Source organism: Bos taurus, chromosome 17 (assembly GCF_002263795.3).
Source record: "Bos taurus isolate L1 Dominette 01449 registration number 42190680 breed Hereford chromosome 17, ARS-UCD2.0, whole genome shotgun sequence".
Taxonomy (NCBI): Eukaryota; Metazoa; Chordata; class Mammalia; order Artiodactyla; family Bovidae; genus Bos; species Bos taurus.
In genome coordinates this window covers 4,217,951-4,234,463 of record NC_037344.1, presented here as the reverse complement: position 1 = coordinate 4,234,463, position 16,513 = coordinate 4,217,951, and the positions used below count along the sequence as shown (strand labels likewise).

Here is a 16,513-nt window from a genome sequence, read left to right as displayed (position 1 = left end):
ATACCTTGAAATCAACATATTCCTAGAAATCTAAATGCCCATACACACGTTGGGCTATGCTCATTCTCATAGAAGACCTGAAGCGGTCCTAGCCTCCTACTGCCTGCTGACCTTGACGCTCTGTGTAGAGGTGGAGGCTAGAGCAGAGTTGTAAATCACCTAACTGAATATTGTTGGAACATGCTCAAACACACACATGCAGCCTCTCAGCAGAGATGTGAAGATTTAGTCCAGGTGTTTAAGGAAGTCCCTATTCAGTCACTGGCTGACCAGTAAGCAAACTGACTGGAGACTTCAGTAGCCACACATAACAAAAAATACAGACTTAACAGAATTAGTTCAGAGAAATCACTAGCTAAACAATAACTAGTAGCCACAACAACAACCCTGGGAACATGGGAAGAATCAGATTTCCAAAGTTGAAGCATTATATTATTGTAAATGTCCAGTTTCCACTGAAAAAATTGCAAGATATGCAAAAAATAAGAAAATATACCTCATGCATGATTTTGAACTTTAAATCAGCTGTTTAAATATGTTAAAAGAGCTAAAGAAAAATATGTTGGACTTCCCTGGTGGTACAGTAGATACAAATCCACCTGCCAATGCCGGGGACACCAGTTCAATCCCCAGTCCAGGAAGAGTCCACATGTTGTGGAGCAGCTAAGCCTGCAAGCCCACTAGGCACTGCTGAAGCCCATGTGCCTAGAGCCTGTGCTCTGCAGTGAGAGAGACCACCACAGTGAAGCGCACTTTGAAGTGCACCACCACTGCAGCAAAGAGGAGCCCCTGTGCGCTGCAGCTAGAGAAAGCCCTCACACAGCAATGAAGACCCAGTGCAACCAAAAATAAGTACATTTTTTTAAAATAAAAAATGATCTGTCTAAAGCAGAGTACATCATGAGAAATGCCACATAAGCTGCAATCAAGATTGCTAGGAGAAATATCAATAACCCTTATGACAGAAAGTGAAGAAGAACTAAAGAACCTCTTGATGAAAGTGGAAAAGAGAAGAGTGAAAAAGGTGGCTTATAACTCAACATTCAGAAAACTGAGATCATGGCATCTGGTCCCCTCACTTCATGGCAAATAGATGGGGAAACAATGGAAACAGTGACATTTTATTTGGGGGGGCTCCAAAATCACTGCAGATGGTGACTGCAGTCATGAAACTAAAAGACGGTTGCTCCTTGGAAGAAAAGCTCTGATCAACCTAGACAGCATATTAAAAAGCAGAGACAATACTTGGCCAACAAAGTCCTGTCTAGTCAAAGCTATGGTTTTTCCAGTAGTCACGTATGGATATGAGAGTTGGACTATAAAGAACAATGAGTGCAAAAGAATTGATGCTTTTGAAGTGTGGTGTTGGAGAAGACTCTTGAGAGTCCCTTGGACTGCAAGGAGATCCAACCAGTCCATCCTAAAGGAAATCAGTCCTGAATATTCATTGGAAGGACTGATGCTGAAGTTGAAACTCTCGTACTTTGGCTACCTGATGTGAAGAACTGACTCATTTGAAAAGACCCTGATCCTGGGAAAGATTGAGGATGGGAGGAGAAGGGGACAACAGAGGATGAGATGATTGGATGGTATCACCGACTCAATGGGCACAAGTTTGAGCAAGCTCTGGGAGTTGATAATGGACAGGGAAGCCTGACGTGCTGCAGTCCATGGGGTCACAAAGAGTCGGACATGACTGAGCAACTGAACTGAACTAAAGGAAAATCTGTAAATGATATCTCATCAAATACAGTAATCCCCTACATACAAATAAGTTCCATTCCAAGAGCGCATTTGTAAGTCCAACAGTTAGTCTAGGTACCAAGCAACACAATTAGCTATATAGTACTATACTATATATTGTAATAGGCTATAATACTTTTCACACAAATAATACATTTAAAAAAACACAAAAAATAAAACATTTTTAATCTTAACTATACAGTACCTTGAAAAGTACAATAGTGTAGTACACAGCTGACATATTAGGAACTGGCATCCAGTGAACAGGCAAGACGAATTACCGACTGGAGAGGAGGTGGGAGATGGTAGAGTTGAAGTATTGTCAGCAGTAGGAGATGGAGGGCAAGCTGCAGTTTCGCTCATGCCTGATGATGGCACAGGTTCTGGTTCCTTGCTAGCTTCAGTTCTATCTACCTTCTTGAAAAAAGACCCAGTGATGCCTGGGTAGCAGCTCTTGTTTTCTCATCATAGACGATGACGTGGCAGCGTTGGGTTGCGTCTGAAGAGCTGCTGCAGCTTCTGTGTATCCTTCTACCTTGCCATTTCCTGCATCGAAAATTCCCTCAGCTGGTCCTTGTCTGTCTCTGTTCTTTCTGTGGACCCCCTGTTCCATTTTTTTGCCTCGCTCCACTCTCGATTATTTTCACTTTTGTTTCCATCATTATCACCTGGGGCTTCTTAGCAGCACCAGCTGCATTACCACTGCTTTTGTGCTTGCTCTTGGACATCCTGGACTTGAAATAAAGATCTTGTTCTACTGTACTCCGTACACTACTGTACAGTAAAGTACACAGAAACACAGCCACTTGTAGAGGACGCGTGCACGTGACATTCTGCACTGTGCACGTGAACTGACTTACATGAGTGGACATGTGAACACATGTTTGCATGTTGGAAGGTTCATATGAAAGGCATTTACTGTAGAGAATATAAATAAAGAGGTAGAATAAAGAAGGAACCAAATAGAAATTCTGGAGCTGAAAACTATAGTAAGTAGCTGAAACATTCACTGGAAGGATTAACAGCAGATTTGAGCAGGCAAAAGAAAGTTATCTTCAGCAACTTGAAGATAGTTCTGTTGATATAATCCAATCTGAGAAACAGATATTAGAAAGAATGAAAAAACATTAACAGAGTCTCACAAACCTATGGTATGGTATCAGAAATGCCAAGATTCCCATAATGGCTGTCCCAGAAGGAGATCAGAGAGAAAGCTGCCAAGGGAATAAAAGCTGAAAATGTCCCAAATCTGATGAAAAACTTTAATTTACACTTAGAAAAGGCTTAACAAACTCCAGTTAGGACAGCCTCAAAGAGATCCATACATAAACTCATAATGGTCAAATTGTCAATTGAAAGCAATAAAAAAAGTAACTCAACATATTTAATGGATCTTCAATCAGATTCTTAGAAGCCATAGATGCCAGAGATATTAAAATGACATATTCAAAATGATGAAAAGCTGTCAACCAAGAATTCTATATCTGGAAATATTTTTCTTCAAAAATGAAAACCAGGCTAAGATATTCTCAGGTAAATAATTGAAAGAGTTTGTCACTAAAAAAAATATAGAATTCCTTTTGGTTGGAGTGAAAGAATAGTAGACAGTAACTTGATCAACATGAAGAAAAAAGGAGATTTATATGAGTAAATCTAAAGGACAGTATTGTGTATTTTTTTTTATTTTATTTTATTTTTAAACTTTACATAATTGTATTAGTTTTGCCAAACATCAAAATGAATCCATCACAGGTATACATGTGCCCCCCCTCCTGAACCCCCTCCCTCCTCCCTCCCCATACCATCCCTCCAGGTCGTCCCAGTGCACCAGCCCCAAGCATCCAGTATCGTGCATTGAACCTGGACTGGCATCTCGTTTCATACATGATATTTTACATGTTTCAATGCCATTCTCCCAAATCTTCCCACCCTCTCCCTCTCCCACAGAGTCCATAAGACTGTTCCATACATCAGCGTCACTTTTGCTGTCTCGTACACAGGGTTATTGTTATCATCTTTCTAGATTCCATATATATGCGTTAGTATACTGTATTGGTGTTTTTCCTTCTGGCTTACTTCGCTCTGTATAATAGGCTCCAGTTTCATCCACCTCTATTGTGTATTTTTGTTCGTATCTCTTACATTCTCCTATCCAATTTAAATTATAGCTGCATAAAGCAATAATGATGAAGATGTTTTAGGACATGCAATGTATAAAATACATTTTGTGACAGTAACAGCATAAAAGTGGGGAGAAAATGGAGCTATATAGGAGTGAAACTTTTGTATACTATTGACACTGGTAGTAATTCTAATTAAAATGTTAATAGTCATCCCTAGGGCAATCACTAAGAAAATAACCCCAAAATATTTGGTAAAAGAAATAAAGGAATTAAAATGATATACTAAAAATTACCATTTAACATAAAATGAAGCAATTGTGGAGGAACTGAGGAAGAAAAATTTATATGACTTAGAGAAAATAAATAGCAATTGGCAAATGAAAATCCTTCAGTTCAGTTCAGTCGCTCAGTCGTGTCCGACTCTTTCCAACCTGTGAATTGCAGCACGCCAGGCCTCCCTGTCCATCACCAAGGAGTTCACTCAAAATCCTACTTTATCAGTAATTACATTAAATGTAAGTAGATTAAAATCTCTCATTCAAAGGCGGAAATGATAGATTGAAAACACATAAACTACTGTCTACAAAAGACTCACATTTGACTCAAAGACACAAATATGGTAAAAGTAAAAGCTGGAAAAAGATATTACATGAAAACAGTAACCAAAAGCAAGCTAGAGTGGCTAAACCAATACCAGAGAAAATAGACTTTAAAACAAAAATTGTTGCTGGAGACAAGTACAGTTTATAATGATAAAGGGGTCAACTCTTCAAGATGATATGACAATTATAAACACATATACAGCAAACAATAGAGAACTGAAATACTTAAAACCCCAAATTATTGAGGGGATAGACAATTCAACAATAATAGTTCAAAATTTCAGTTCTCCGTTTTGAATAAAGAATGGAACAAAAAGATGGAACTTAAGCAAGAAATTAGAAGGCTAAAGCTGCAGACCAACTGCATCTCTGTGGGACACTCCGCAACACCAGAAGACTTATGCTTCTCATGTGCCTAGTCGCTCAGTTGTGTCTCACTCTCTGCGACCCGATGGACTGTATGGACCCCATGGACTGTAGCCCACCAGGCTCCTCTGTCCATGAGATTTCCCAAGCAAGAATACTGGAGTGGCTGCCATTTCCTTCCCCAGGGGATCTTCCCAGGGAAGACCCAGGGATCGAACCCGGGTCTCTTGCATCTCCTGCCTTGGCAGGTGGATTCTTCACCAGTTGAGCCAACAGGGAAGCTTTATTCTTCTCAAGTACACATGAAATATTCTTAAAGATAGATCATATGTTAAGCTTACATCTCAATAAATTTAAATGGGTTGATAATACAAAGTATGCTTTCTGATAATAGTGGAATGTAAAAGATAATTAACAGAAGGAAATTTGAGAAATTCACAAATATGTTGAAATAAATCAACACACTCATAAGAGGGATGGCTCAAAGAAAATCACAAGGGAAATTGGGAAATACTGGGAGATAGTGAAAATGAAAACATAAAAAAACCTTACTGGATGCAATGAAGGCATTGTTCAGTGGAAAACTTATATTAATATTGTAATGATTGTGTTAAAAATAGGGACAGCTCTCAAAAGCCTAGCCTTCTATCTTATTCTAGAAAAAGAAGAGCAAATTAAACCCAAGCAAATATAAGGAAGGAAATAAAATGACTAGAACAGCAATAAGAGAAATGGAGAATCAAAAAAACAAGAAAGTCAGTGAAGCCAAAAGGTGGTCCTTTTATCAGATCAACAAACTTGACAAACCTTTGGCTGTTCAAGAAAGAAGGAAGGTTTCAATTACTAAAATCGGGAATGAAAGAGAAAGAGCATTATTGACCTCATAGATATGAAAAGGATCGTAAAGGAATACCATGAGTGATGTTTGTATGTCAATAAATTTGACAAGGTGTATGAAGTGAACAAGTTTCTAAAAGGATACAAGTACCAAAACCATCTCAAGTAGAAATGAACTCTGCACATAGATGTATGGGCTTGCCTAGTGACTCAGTGATAAAGAGGCTGCCTGCCAATGCAAGAGATGTGAGTTCAATCCCTGGGTCAGGAAGATCCCTTGGAAAAGGAGATGGAACCCACTCCAGTATCCTTGCCTGAGAAATCCCATGGGCAGAGGAGCCTGGTGGGCTACAGTCCATGGGGTCACAAAAGAGATCCGACTGAGCAACTGAACAACGACAAATAGATGTGTAACATGTTAAGAGATTGATCTGGGGATTAATAAGTTCTTACAATGAAAAACTTAAGTCTATACTGGTGAATTCTATCAGTTTAAAGAAGGAACTCTTCAATGAAAAAAAAAAGAAAAAACCTAGAAAAGAGAAAACACTTCCTAACTTATTCTTTGACATCAATGTTACTCTGATACCCAAACCAAAGACATCATATGAAAAAACAAACAAACAAACTGTAGTTAAGTATCGTTTACAAATGTAAAAATTCTTGACAAAGTACTAGTAAATCAAATCCAGCAGTACGTAAAAAAAGATTATACACCCTGATTAAGTAACATTTGTCAGGAATGAAAAGTTGACCCAACATACAAAAATCAATCTAATGCAACATATTGGTAGAATGAAGGTGGGGGAACTCCACAAGATTGTGTCAGTAGACAAAGTATTTGATAAAATCCAACACCCTTTCATGATAAAAAACACTCAAACTGGGAATAGAAGTGAACTTCCTCAATCTAATAAAAGGGTGTCTGTAAAAAATGCACAGCTAACATAACGAGTGGTGAAAGACTATGCTTTCTCCAAGGATGTCCAGTCTTACCACATCTATTCATTATTGTACTGGAAATGCAAGCCAGGGTGACCAGGCAAGAAAGAGAAATAAAAAGCATCCGTATTAAAAAGAAAAAAGCAAAGCTGTTTGCAGTTGACATGATCTTCACCCTAAACAATCCATAAAACAACAACAGAGTACAACTATTAGAGTTCACAAGTGAGTTCAGCTGATGGCAAAATAGAAAATCAATGTGTAAAAAATACTTGTATTTTATAAACCCTCAATAGACAGCCTGAAAATGAAATTGAGAAAAAATTCCACTTACAATAGCATCAAAATGAATAAAATGCTTAAGAGTAAAATTAATTGAAGAAGTACAAGATGTGTACTGAAAACTAAACTTTTAATGAAGTTAAAGATCTGTATTTCTAGGGTGGAAATACTCCTCCAGTCAATCTAAAGATTAACTCAAATTTCCAAAATTCCAATTTCTTTTTTGCAGAAATTGTTGTTGGTTCTAAAATTCATATGAAAATGCAAGAGACCCAAAACAGCCAAAAGAATCTTGGAGAAAAAGAGTTGGAAGACTCAAATTTCCCAATTTCAAAACTTACTACAAAACTCGAGTAATCAACTCGGGCAGCAAAAAACTAATGCCATTTGCAGTAACATGGGTGGACCTAGAGGTTGATTCTGAGTGAGTAAGGCAGACAGAAGCAGAGACACCGCGTAACGTCCCTTACATGCAGTCTAAAAAGAAATGATGCAAATGGACTTATTTCCAAAGTAGACTCACAGAGAACAGACTTAGGGTTGCCAGGGGGAAGGATGAGAGGAAGGGATAATTAGGGAGTTTGGGATGGACAGGTATACACTTGCTATTAAAATGGATAACCAACAAGGACCTACTATATAGCCCAGGGAGCTCTGCTCAATGCTATGTGGCAGCCTTGATGGGAGGGGAGTTAGGGGGAGAATGGATACCTGTATATGTATGGCTGAGTCCCTTTGCTGTCCACCTGAAATTATCACAACATTGTTAGCTGGCTATACTCCAGTACAAAATAAAAAGTTTGGGGACTTGCCTGGCGGTCCAGTGGTTAAGACTATGCCTTTCAATATAGTGTAGGTGTGGGTTCGATCCTGATCAGGGAACTAAGATCCCACATACTGTGGGGTGCAGCCAAAAAGTTAAAAATTTAATAAAAATTAATTTTTAAAAAAACTAGAGTAATCAAGGAGATTTGGTACTAGTAAATGAATAAACGTATAGGTTAATGAAATAGACTTGAGAGTCCAGAAGTAAAGTTTTGAACAAGGGTACCAAGACCATTCAATCAGGACAAAGAGTGTTTTCAACGAATGACACTTGGGCACCACATGAATTGTCCTGGCCTCCCACTTCACACCGTATACAAACATTAACTCAAGTGGAGCAGAGACTTAAATGCAAGAGCTAAAATTATTGAACTCTTAGGGGAAAAAACATAGCTGTGTCTGTACCCTTGTTTTAGCTATGACATCAAAAGGTCAAGCAGTCATATAAAAAGTAGATAAATTTGACTTCATCGAAATTGACAACTTTTTTATGTCAAAGTACATTGTCACGAAAGTGAAAAGAAAACCCACAGAGTAGGAAAAACTAGTTTCAAATCCTATATCTGAAAAGAACTCTTATGATTCAACAATAAAAAATTTAAACACTGGCAAATGGTCTTCCCTGGTGGCTCGGATGGTAAAGAATCTGCCCGCAATGCAGGAGCCCTGGGTCGGGAAGATCGCCTGGAGAAGGGAATGGCTACCCACTCCAGTGCTGTTACCTGGAAAATTCTATGGACAGAAGAGCCTGGCGGGCTATAGTCCATGGGGTCACAAAGAGTTGGGCACAACTGAGCAACTAACACACACAAAAGATTTGAATACATTTTTCCAAGGAAAATATACAAATGGCCAATGAGCATATGCAAAGAAACTCGGCATCATTGGCTGTTAGGGAAATGCAGATCACAACACAAGGAGATACTCATTAGGATGGCTGTGATAAAAGGAAGGCAAAATAATTGTCGGTGAGGTGGTGGAAAAGTTGGAACTCTTAGGTTGCTGGTGGGGTTGTGAAAATGATGCAGCCATTTTGGAAAACAAGTTATCTGTTCCCCAAAATGTACATACAGTTACCATTTGAGCCAGCAATTCCACTCCCAGGTATATATACCAAAAAGAATTGAAAACATGTTCACACAAAAATTGTTACTCATATTAGTCATAACAGCCCAAATGTCCATCAACTGATGAGCCACTAAACAAACGGTGGGATATCTATACAATGATTTGATAATGAAAAGGAATGAAGTTCTGATACATACCACAGTTGCCCAACCTTGAAAACATTGTGCCAAGTGAAAAGAAGCCAGACACATGGTTTCATGAAATGTCCAGCACAGGCAAAGCCATAGAGACAGAAAGTAGAGAGTGGTCTCCAGAGACTAGAGGGAGTAGGACTGTGGAGTGACTCCTAATAGACATGGGATTTCCTTTTGGGTGATGAGAGGTCTGAAGATAGGCAGGGGTGATGGTTGTACAACCTTGTAAATATACTAAAAATCACTGAATTGGATGCTTTAATATGGTGAGTTCTGTGGTATATAAATCTTATTTCAATAAATAAATGCACTCATTATGACTAATGTTTATACCCATTTGGTCATGGCATTGTTATGTGCTGTGTAGATTAACTTGAACAACATAAAATAGATACAGATACATTTAACAGCAAGATATATAATATAAAGTAAATATTTCCTCCTTCAGGGCTACTACTGTATGACCATTAACATTTTATTGTCAGGTTTACTGTGATCTAATATGTATACGGGCTTCCCTGGTGGCTCAGTGGTAAACAATCCACCTCCCAATCCACCTGCAGGAGACATGGGTTCAATCCCTAAATCCGGAAGATCCCCTGGAAAAGGAAATAGCAACCCACTCCAGTATTCTTGCCTGGGAAATCCCATGGACAGAGGAGCCTGGCGGGCTGCATCCATAGGGTCTTGAGGGAGTTGGACATGACTTAGCAACTAAACAACAACAAATATGTATATACTAAAGTGCTTATCATTAAACTTATTTTATGCCCTTCTGGTGTTGTAAATTATTTGAGAAACATCTCAGTTAAACATTTTGTTTTTAAAGAGCAAGTACAATAATAGTAGGGGACATTTAGGAAAGAGATACTAGTCAAGTTGACTTTGTGTTCATCTTATGTAACTGCAGCTATCTAAAATTTCTTTGGGAAGTTGAGCAGGTTTGTGAAATACATTGTCACTTATTGAGCTTTTCTTTTTCCCCAAAAAAATGATGGGAAAAATATATATATATTATATATTTTTTTTCAGGTCAAGCAAATCAAGTGGCCAAAGAAGCTGCGAACAGATGGACTGGTATGTATTACAATGGTAATATATACCAGTGTGTTACTACTGGTAAACTAGTCAAACTCTTGTGCACTTTCTAGGATGTGAAATGCAGAAGCTATTGTGCCCAGTTTTGTTTAAGAAAAGACATTTCTGGAAGTGTATGTATTAATCAAGTTTTTATATCTTAAATCATTTTAAAAAGTCTTACTATGAGTTATTTTGTAAAGTAGGAGACATTTTTGTAAAACAAGTGATTGCTTTCAGTTTAAGTTTTATATAGCTTTTTCCCAATAAATCACTTAGACTAATCACTTAACCTTCGTATATATTAATGCAAGATACAACTTTTAAGAGCTTTGTGGAATGTGAAAGATTTGTCTTCTTGTTCATAATATTAATTTGTTGAGGACTGACTATGAGCTAGGCATTGTAAAGCCTGTCTATGGCACATTCTCATTTTATTGCCACAGCAATCTTGTGAGGTAGATAGGATTATTATCCCTAATTTTAGAGGTGAAACTGAGGCCACTGGGATCCCACAGTCACACAGGTGCTAAGCATTGGAATAAGAATTAGATTTCAGAGTCCAGGCTCTCACCCCCTACACAGAATAGTCTTCTTTGTGTACCTGCTTTCATGTAAATGCCTCATTAATCCATGTGCCAATGGATACACCCTCTGGTGTATGCCAGGGATATTCTAAGAGACGGTAATTTATAGGGTATTATTTATGTATCTTAAAGTTTAGAAGAAAATAAATAGTGATTGTTGTGAATTATATACCAGTATGATTACTATTTTTAAAACCTACCTGGAAGTTACACTGATGCGTCTCCAGTATTTAATTATAAAATAATGGTAATTGGGCTTTCCCATCCTGGTAAGAGTCTTCAGTGCCGTTATGTGTGTTACTCATCCTGGTTCTGTTTCTCTGGGAGCGTATGGATAAGATCACATTGACGCCGAGATGCAGAAAGCTTGAAGTAGCTGCCTTACTAAAGTCCAAGGTGATTAGTCACTGGAAGAACAGGGCCTTATGCCAGATTTCCCTGATTCCATATTCAGGCTTCTGTGCTTCACAGAAAGCTTAAGAATCATTTTTCCTTGTCTGTTTTAGAATTAAAATCAATATAAATGGCCTTTGGCTCCTGTAAAATTGCAGTCTTACTTATTACAAAGTTATTTCCTAAATAGTATGATGCTTTACTGATAAGAGCAGAGAGGGTAAAAACAGCCAAGTAATATTAAATAAAAGGGACCAGTGAAATGTGTGCCCAATAAAGTATACATAACCAGTAAATACAGTGATACCGTATAGGTTTGAGAAATACAAAATTTTGAGTGGAAAAAAGGCAAATGGATTTTTTACGTTAAAAATAAATCAAGAGTTACAAAGTGATTTCCCGCAGTTAACAAGCAGTAGGAACAGGAGGCCTGTGTATATGGTGAGAGAGGAACCTGACTTTGAAAGGAACCCTGTTGTGCTCAGTATTTGCCGTGTGACTCACTGAACCTCTCTGAGCTTCCTTCTTCATCTGTTCAGTGTGGATGTTTGCCTCAACATTTCAGGAGGATTCAATAAAGCAGTTTGTAAGCCCTTTAGCACACCATTAGACACATTGATAAACAAATACTCCTATTTTCCCTCTTTAAAGAAATCCTTTTATGTTTTCCAATTGATCGTAAACTTCAAAAATTATAATTAAAAAAATGTGAACAACTTCTTTTTCCGTTGTGTTACTAGCTGAGAAAGAACCTAAAACTTTTAAAATCATGTAGGACGGATGATATTTTTAGAAGAGCAGAAACAGCTGTTAAGAACCATATTTCCATTTGAGTTTATGACTAGCTCCTTCCAACATAAAAGTGCTATGAAAAAAATCATGGAGTTACATTACACCTCAGAAAACCTTCCTGTTTTCAAAACAAACAAAAAGAAAACATCAGTACAATTTATAACTAAAGATTGTTATGTAATTATTAAGATTTGGTTTCTTCATATGAAAGAGATTCCTAAAATGTATGTAAAATTGAGCATATTTACTTTTCAGTATTTCAGTTTTGTAGTATGAGGAATCAGGGTATAAATAGTGTTTTGTGACATTAAGTAACTTTAAATGTGATTTATGAAATTATACAAAACCTTGCCTGATAATGAAGATAGTGGAGTTTTTATGACTTTTTATGGGAGACTTCTTGGTGAGTGAGGGGGATAGGTTTTGTGACGTCCTGGTGTAGACCCATGCGTGTGATACTGCCCATCCTAGTCCTGCATTTATCCTGGGTTTGCCATCATATAGACTAACACGAATTCTACCCCTCTTAAAACTGTTTCTTTTTTTAAAAAAACAAGATTTTTCCAAAGTAAACAAGTGGGACCTGATTAAACTTAAAAGCTTTTGCACAGAAAAGGAAACTATAAGCGAGGTGAAAAGACAACCCTCAGAATGGGAGAAAATAATAGCAAATGAAACGACTGACAAAGGTTTAATTTCCAAAATATACAAGCAGCTCATGCAACTCAATACCAGGAAAACAAACAACCCAATCAAAAAGTGGAAAAGAGACCTAAACAGACATTTCTCCAAAAAGACATACAATGGCTAACAAACACATGAGAAGATGGTAAACATCACTCATTATTAGAGAAATGCAAATCAAAATCACAATGAGATATCACCTCACATCGGTCAGAATGGCCATCATGAAAAAGTCTACAGTAAATGCTGGAGAAGGTGTGGAGAAAAGGGAATGCTCTTGCACTGTTGGTGGGAATGTAAATTGATACAGCCACTATGGAAGACGTATGGAGATTCCTTAAAAAACTAGGGATAAAGCCACCATATGACCCAGCAATCCCACTCCTAGGCATATACCCTGAGGAAACCAAAAGTGAAAAAGACACATGTATCCCACTGTTCTTTGCAGCACTGTTTACAATAGCAAGAATATGGAAGCAACCTAGATGTCCATCGACAGATGAATGGATAAAGAAGTTGTGCTGCATATACACAATGGAATAGTACTCAGCCGTTAAAAGGAATGCATTTGAGTCAGTTCTGATGAGGTGGATGAACCTAGAACCTACTTTACAGAGTGAAGTGAGTCAGAAAGAGAAAGAGAAATATGTATTCTAATGCACATGTATGGAATCTAGAAAATAAAGAATTTATTTGCAGGGCAGCAATGGAGAAACAGACATAGAGAATAGACTTATGGACATGGGAGAGGGTGAGATGTGTGGAAAGAGTAACATGGGAACTTATATTACCATATGTAGAATCCATAGCCAATGGGAATTTGCTTACAGCAAACTCAAAAACGGGCTCTGTATCCTAGAGGGTGGAATGGGGCGGGAGATGGGAGGGAAGTTCAAACGGGAGGGGATATATGTATACCTATGGCTGATTCATGTTGAGGTTTGACAGAAAATAAAATTCTATAAAACATTTACCCTTCGATAAAAAAAATAAAAAGTTTTTAATCCATTTATAAACGTTTCCACACAACAGAAAAATTGACAGGTACGAACTGTCAAAATTTCAGATAACACTGTCTTAAAGGCAGACATCCAGTGGCCCAAGGACATATTGAATCAGTCACTTTTAATTGATTCATTAAGAATTGTGTAGAGAGGCTTTTTGTTTGTTTGTTATTCTTAGTCTTTGAAGGCCTATAGAATGGTTTCTTGCCGTCACGTGAACCAGTATTCCTTCCTGCAGAGGCTCCAGCCTCACTCTGGTGCCTCGTTTCCTTCTTCTCTCCTGATCCCGGCTTGAAGTTCATCCCTCCAAGGTTCCTGCAGTGTCGCAGTTGTCCTCATATTTTCTGCAAATCTTTCTGTATTCTTAGAGTCTTGCAGAGTCTGGAAACAGTACATATAACACTTGATCTTTTGTCTCTAGCATACATACCACTTTGGAATTGCTTAATGTTAATTTTTCTCTTTCTTGTGTCAGTTTGAAGGCATAGGCTCTTTATGTTCTGCAAGACCTGTAATATACTTAATAACTGTCTTATGTAGCAGTATTTGTTGTGACTCTCAAGAATGCATAGGTTATGCAGACATTAGCCAAATTAAACAGACCATTCTAGAGTACCTCTTGCTATTAGTTTTCTCACTTGGGTTCTTATGGAAAGTAGAGATTTGGTTTAGATTGTTAACATAAAGATTTGTTTTAGTATCTGTTGATACTCTATAACAATTAAAGAAATGAGACTATTTTATTAACATTCTATTTGTTATAGCAGTATTCACCTCAGCAGTTAACTTTATTCAAACCATTTAATTATTATTACTTGATACTTGGAATTCAGCTTCCTAAAACAGTATTCTTTAAAGTGATCAAACTCCATATAATAACTTCCTAATGACACCATGCAGTATAACAGTATACTTCAGACCAGGTGACTTAAATGAAGAAATTGGTTTTCTCACAGTTCTGGAGGCTGAGCGTCCAGAAGCACGGTTGGCAGGTGTGGTTTCCTGAGTGTCCCTCCCCATGGCTGGCAGGTGGCCGCCTTCCTCCGCGTCCTTACAGCCTCTCCAGCGCCTGCCCCTGGCGCCTCAATGTGTCCACCCTCCTCTTCTTGCAACACTGCCAGTTAAACTGGATCAGGGTCCACCCCAGTGGGCTCATTTTAATTTAATCACCTCTAAAGACCCAGTTTCCAAATACAGTCACATTCTGAAGGAGCGGGATTTAGGTCTAAAACATATGAATTTGGGGGAGGTACTAATTCAGCCAATAACACTCCAAAAGAACCTATTTTAACCCTTCATTTCATTATCACAACTAACGCAGTGCTTAACGTTTATAGAGCACTATGAACCAGAAAGTTGTGTACCATGGTTTTTCTATATTTATAGTCTTAGTGCATATTCATTATAAAGATGGCATATGTACATTAAACAGAATATTTTAAATTACAAAAAGAAAACTCACTGTCATTCCTGTTCTCTCTAAGTGCCGACATAGGAGCACACTGGTACGGCCTTGCATAGACACCTTTCTGGGTGATTGGACATTTAGATTACTTGTATTTTTTTCTTTTGTTACCTTGGGATGAAGATTTGATCATAAATCTTGTACACAGTTTGTTTCCTTCGAGTCCCCTTAGATAGACATAACACTTTTTTCAGTGGTAAGATGCACTTAAATTCCCTAGAAGACATTAAGGCTGTATCTGCTCCTTTTAGCCTTCAGTGACCCCTTCCCTCCTCTTCACCCCTTCTCCCTAGCCTGGCTGTCTAGAAGCCACTTCTGTGCTGGGGGAGGGAAGGAAAGGGGTGCCCTCTGGGACAGGAGCAGCTCTAATTCCTGAGGTAACAGAACCCTGCCTCTGCTCTGGAGATGTTAAAGAGGTACCATCAGCCTCTCCCTGTCTTTGGATTATTCTTTAAGTCAGGTATTCTTCAGTGGCAACTGATTTACTGAATTTTTTGAATATGAAATCTGTTTATTCAAAACAATCACTAATATTTTCTTTATTCTGAAAGTTAATTGTCGTTACTTTTAAATGGGTTTCCCTGGTGGCTTAGTGGTAAAGAACCCACCTGCAGTGCAGGAGATGTGGGTTCGATCCCTGGGTCAGGTGTATCCCCTGGAGAAGGAAACGGCAACCCACACCAGTATTCTTTCCCAGGAGATCCCACGGACAGAGGAGCCTGGCGGGCTGTAGTCCATGGGGTCACAAGAGTTGGACACGACTTAGCGACTAAACAACAACAACTCTTGAAAATACAGAAAATTCCTTATTTTGATACTTCTAAAATAATAGAAGTTTTTTTTTTTAATGAGTATAATTATATTTGAACTTTTGTGATTGTGTTTCCAATTCTCAAAAATATTTCTCAATTTTCTTTATAGATAACATATTTGCCATAAAATCTTGGGCCAAAAGAAAATTTGGATTTGAAGAAAATAAAATTGATAAAAATTTTGGAATTCCAGAAGACTTTGACTACATAGACTAAAACGTTCCATGTTGTTGATGGTGAAGGAGCTATGTGCTCGTGAATATGTAAATTTTTATATTATCCAGCTAAATGTACTGAATTGTCATTTACCTGTAACTGTCTTTATTGTTTTGTTAAGTTTAAATAAAGTCAGAGTGTGGATGTTTTCACTCTTTTTGACTATCCTCAGTGCTCATCAGAATTAGGAGAATGCAAGTCTGTTAGGCTTACCAATAATTTTTTTTTTTAATAGACCAAAGCCATCATGACATAACATTTTTTAGTTTTATTCAAATATTAAGAACTAAAAGTACCTCTGAAGACTGTATTATACATGCTCGGAAATAACTTTCAAAACTAATGGCTGCTTTACTATTAATATTTCTCAGTATTTAGTGGAAAATGTGTCTGATTGAGTCTCAGTAATTGCATCATATTTGCAAATTTCCCACAGGAGAAAATACAGAAAGTTGATGTTCCTTAAATTTAGCGTTAGATAGTAATTCCTCATGAAATTCC

At 37.8% G+C, this 16,513-nt stretch overlaps 1 protein-coding gene across 2 annotated transcripts in view; it reads left to right on the top strand.

The window, feature by feature from the left end:
• Positions 1 to 16,164, top strand: part of MND1 (meiotic nuclear divisions 1) — a 79,610-nt gene extending 63,446 nt beyond the window's left edge. Inside the window, 2 exon segments of one of the 2 annotated variants that reach the window (NM_001038223.2) lie at positions 10,015 to 10,059; positions 15,906 to 16,164. In NM_001038223.2, the coding sequence (NP_001033312.1) occupies positions 10,015 to 10,059; positions 15,906 to 16,012 (152 nt within the window). In that variant the 3' untranslated portion in view covers positions 16,013 to 16,164. 2 annotated transcript variants of the gene reach the window in all.
• The last annotated feature ends 349 nt before the right edge of the window (positions 16,165 to 16,513 follow it).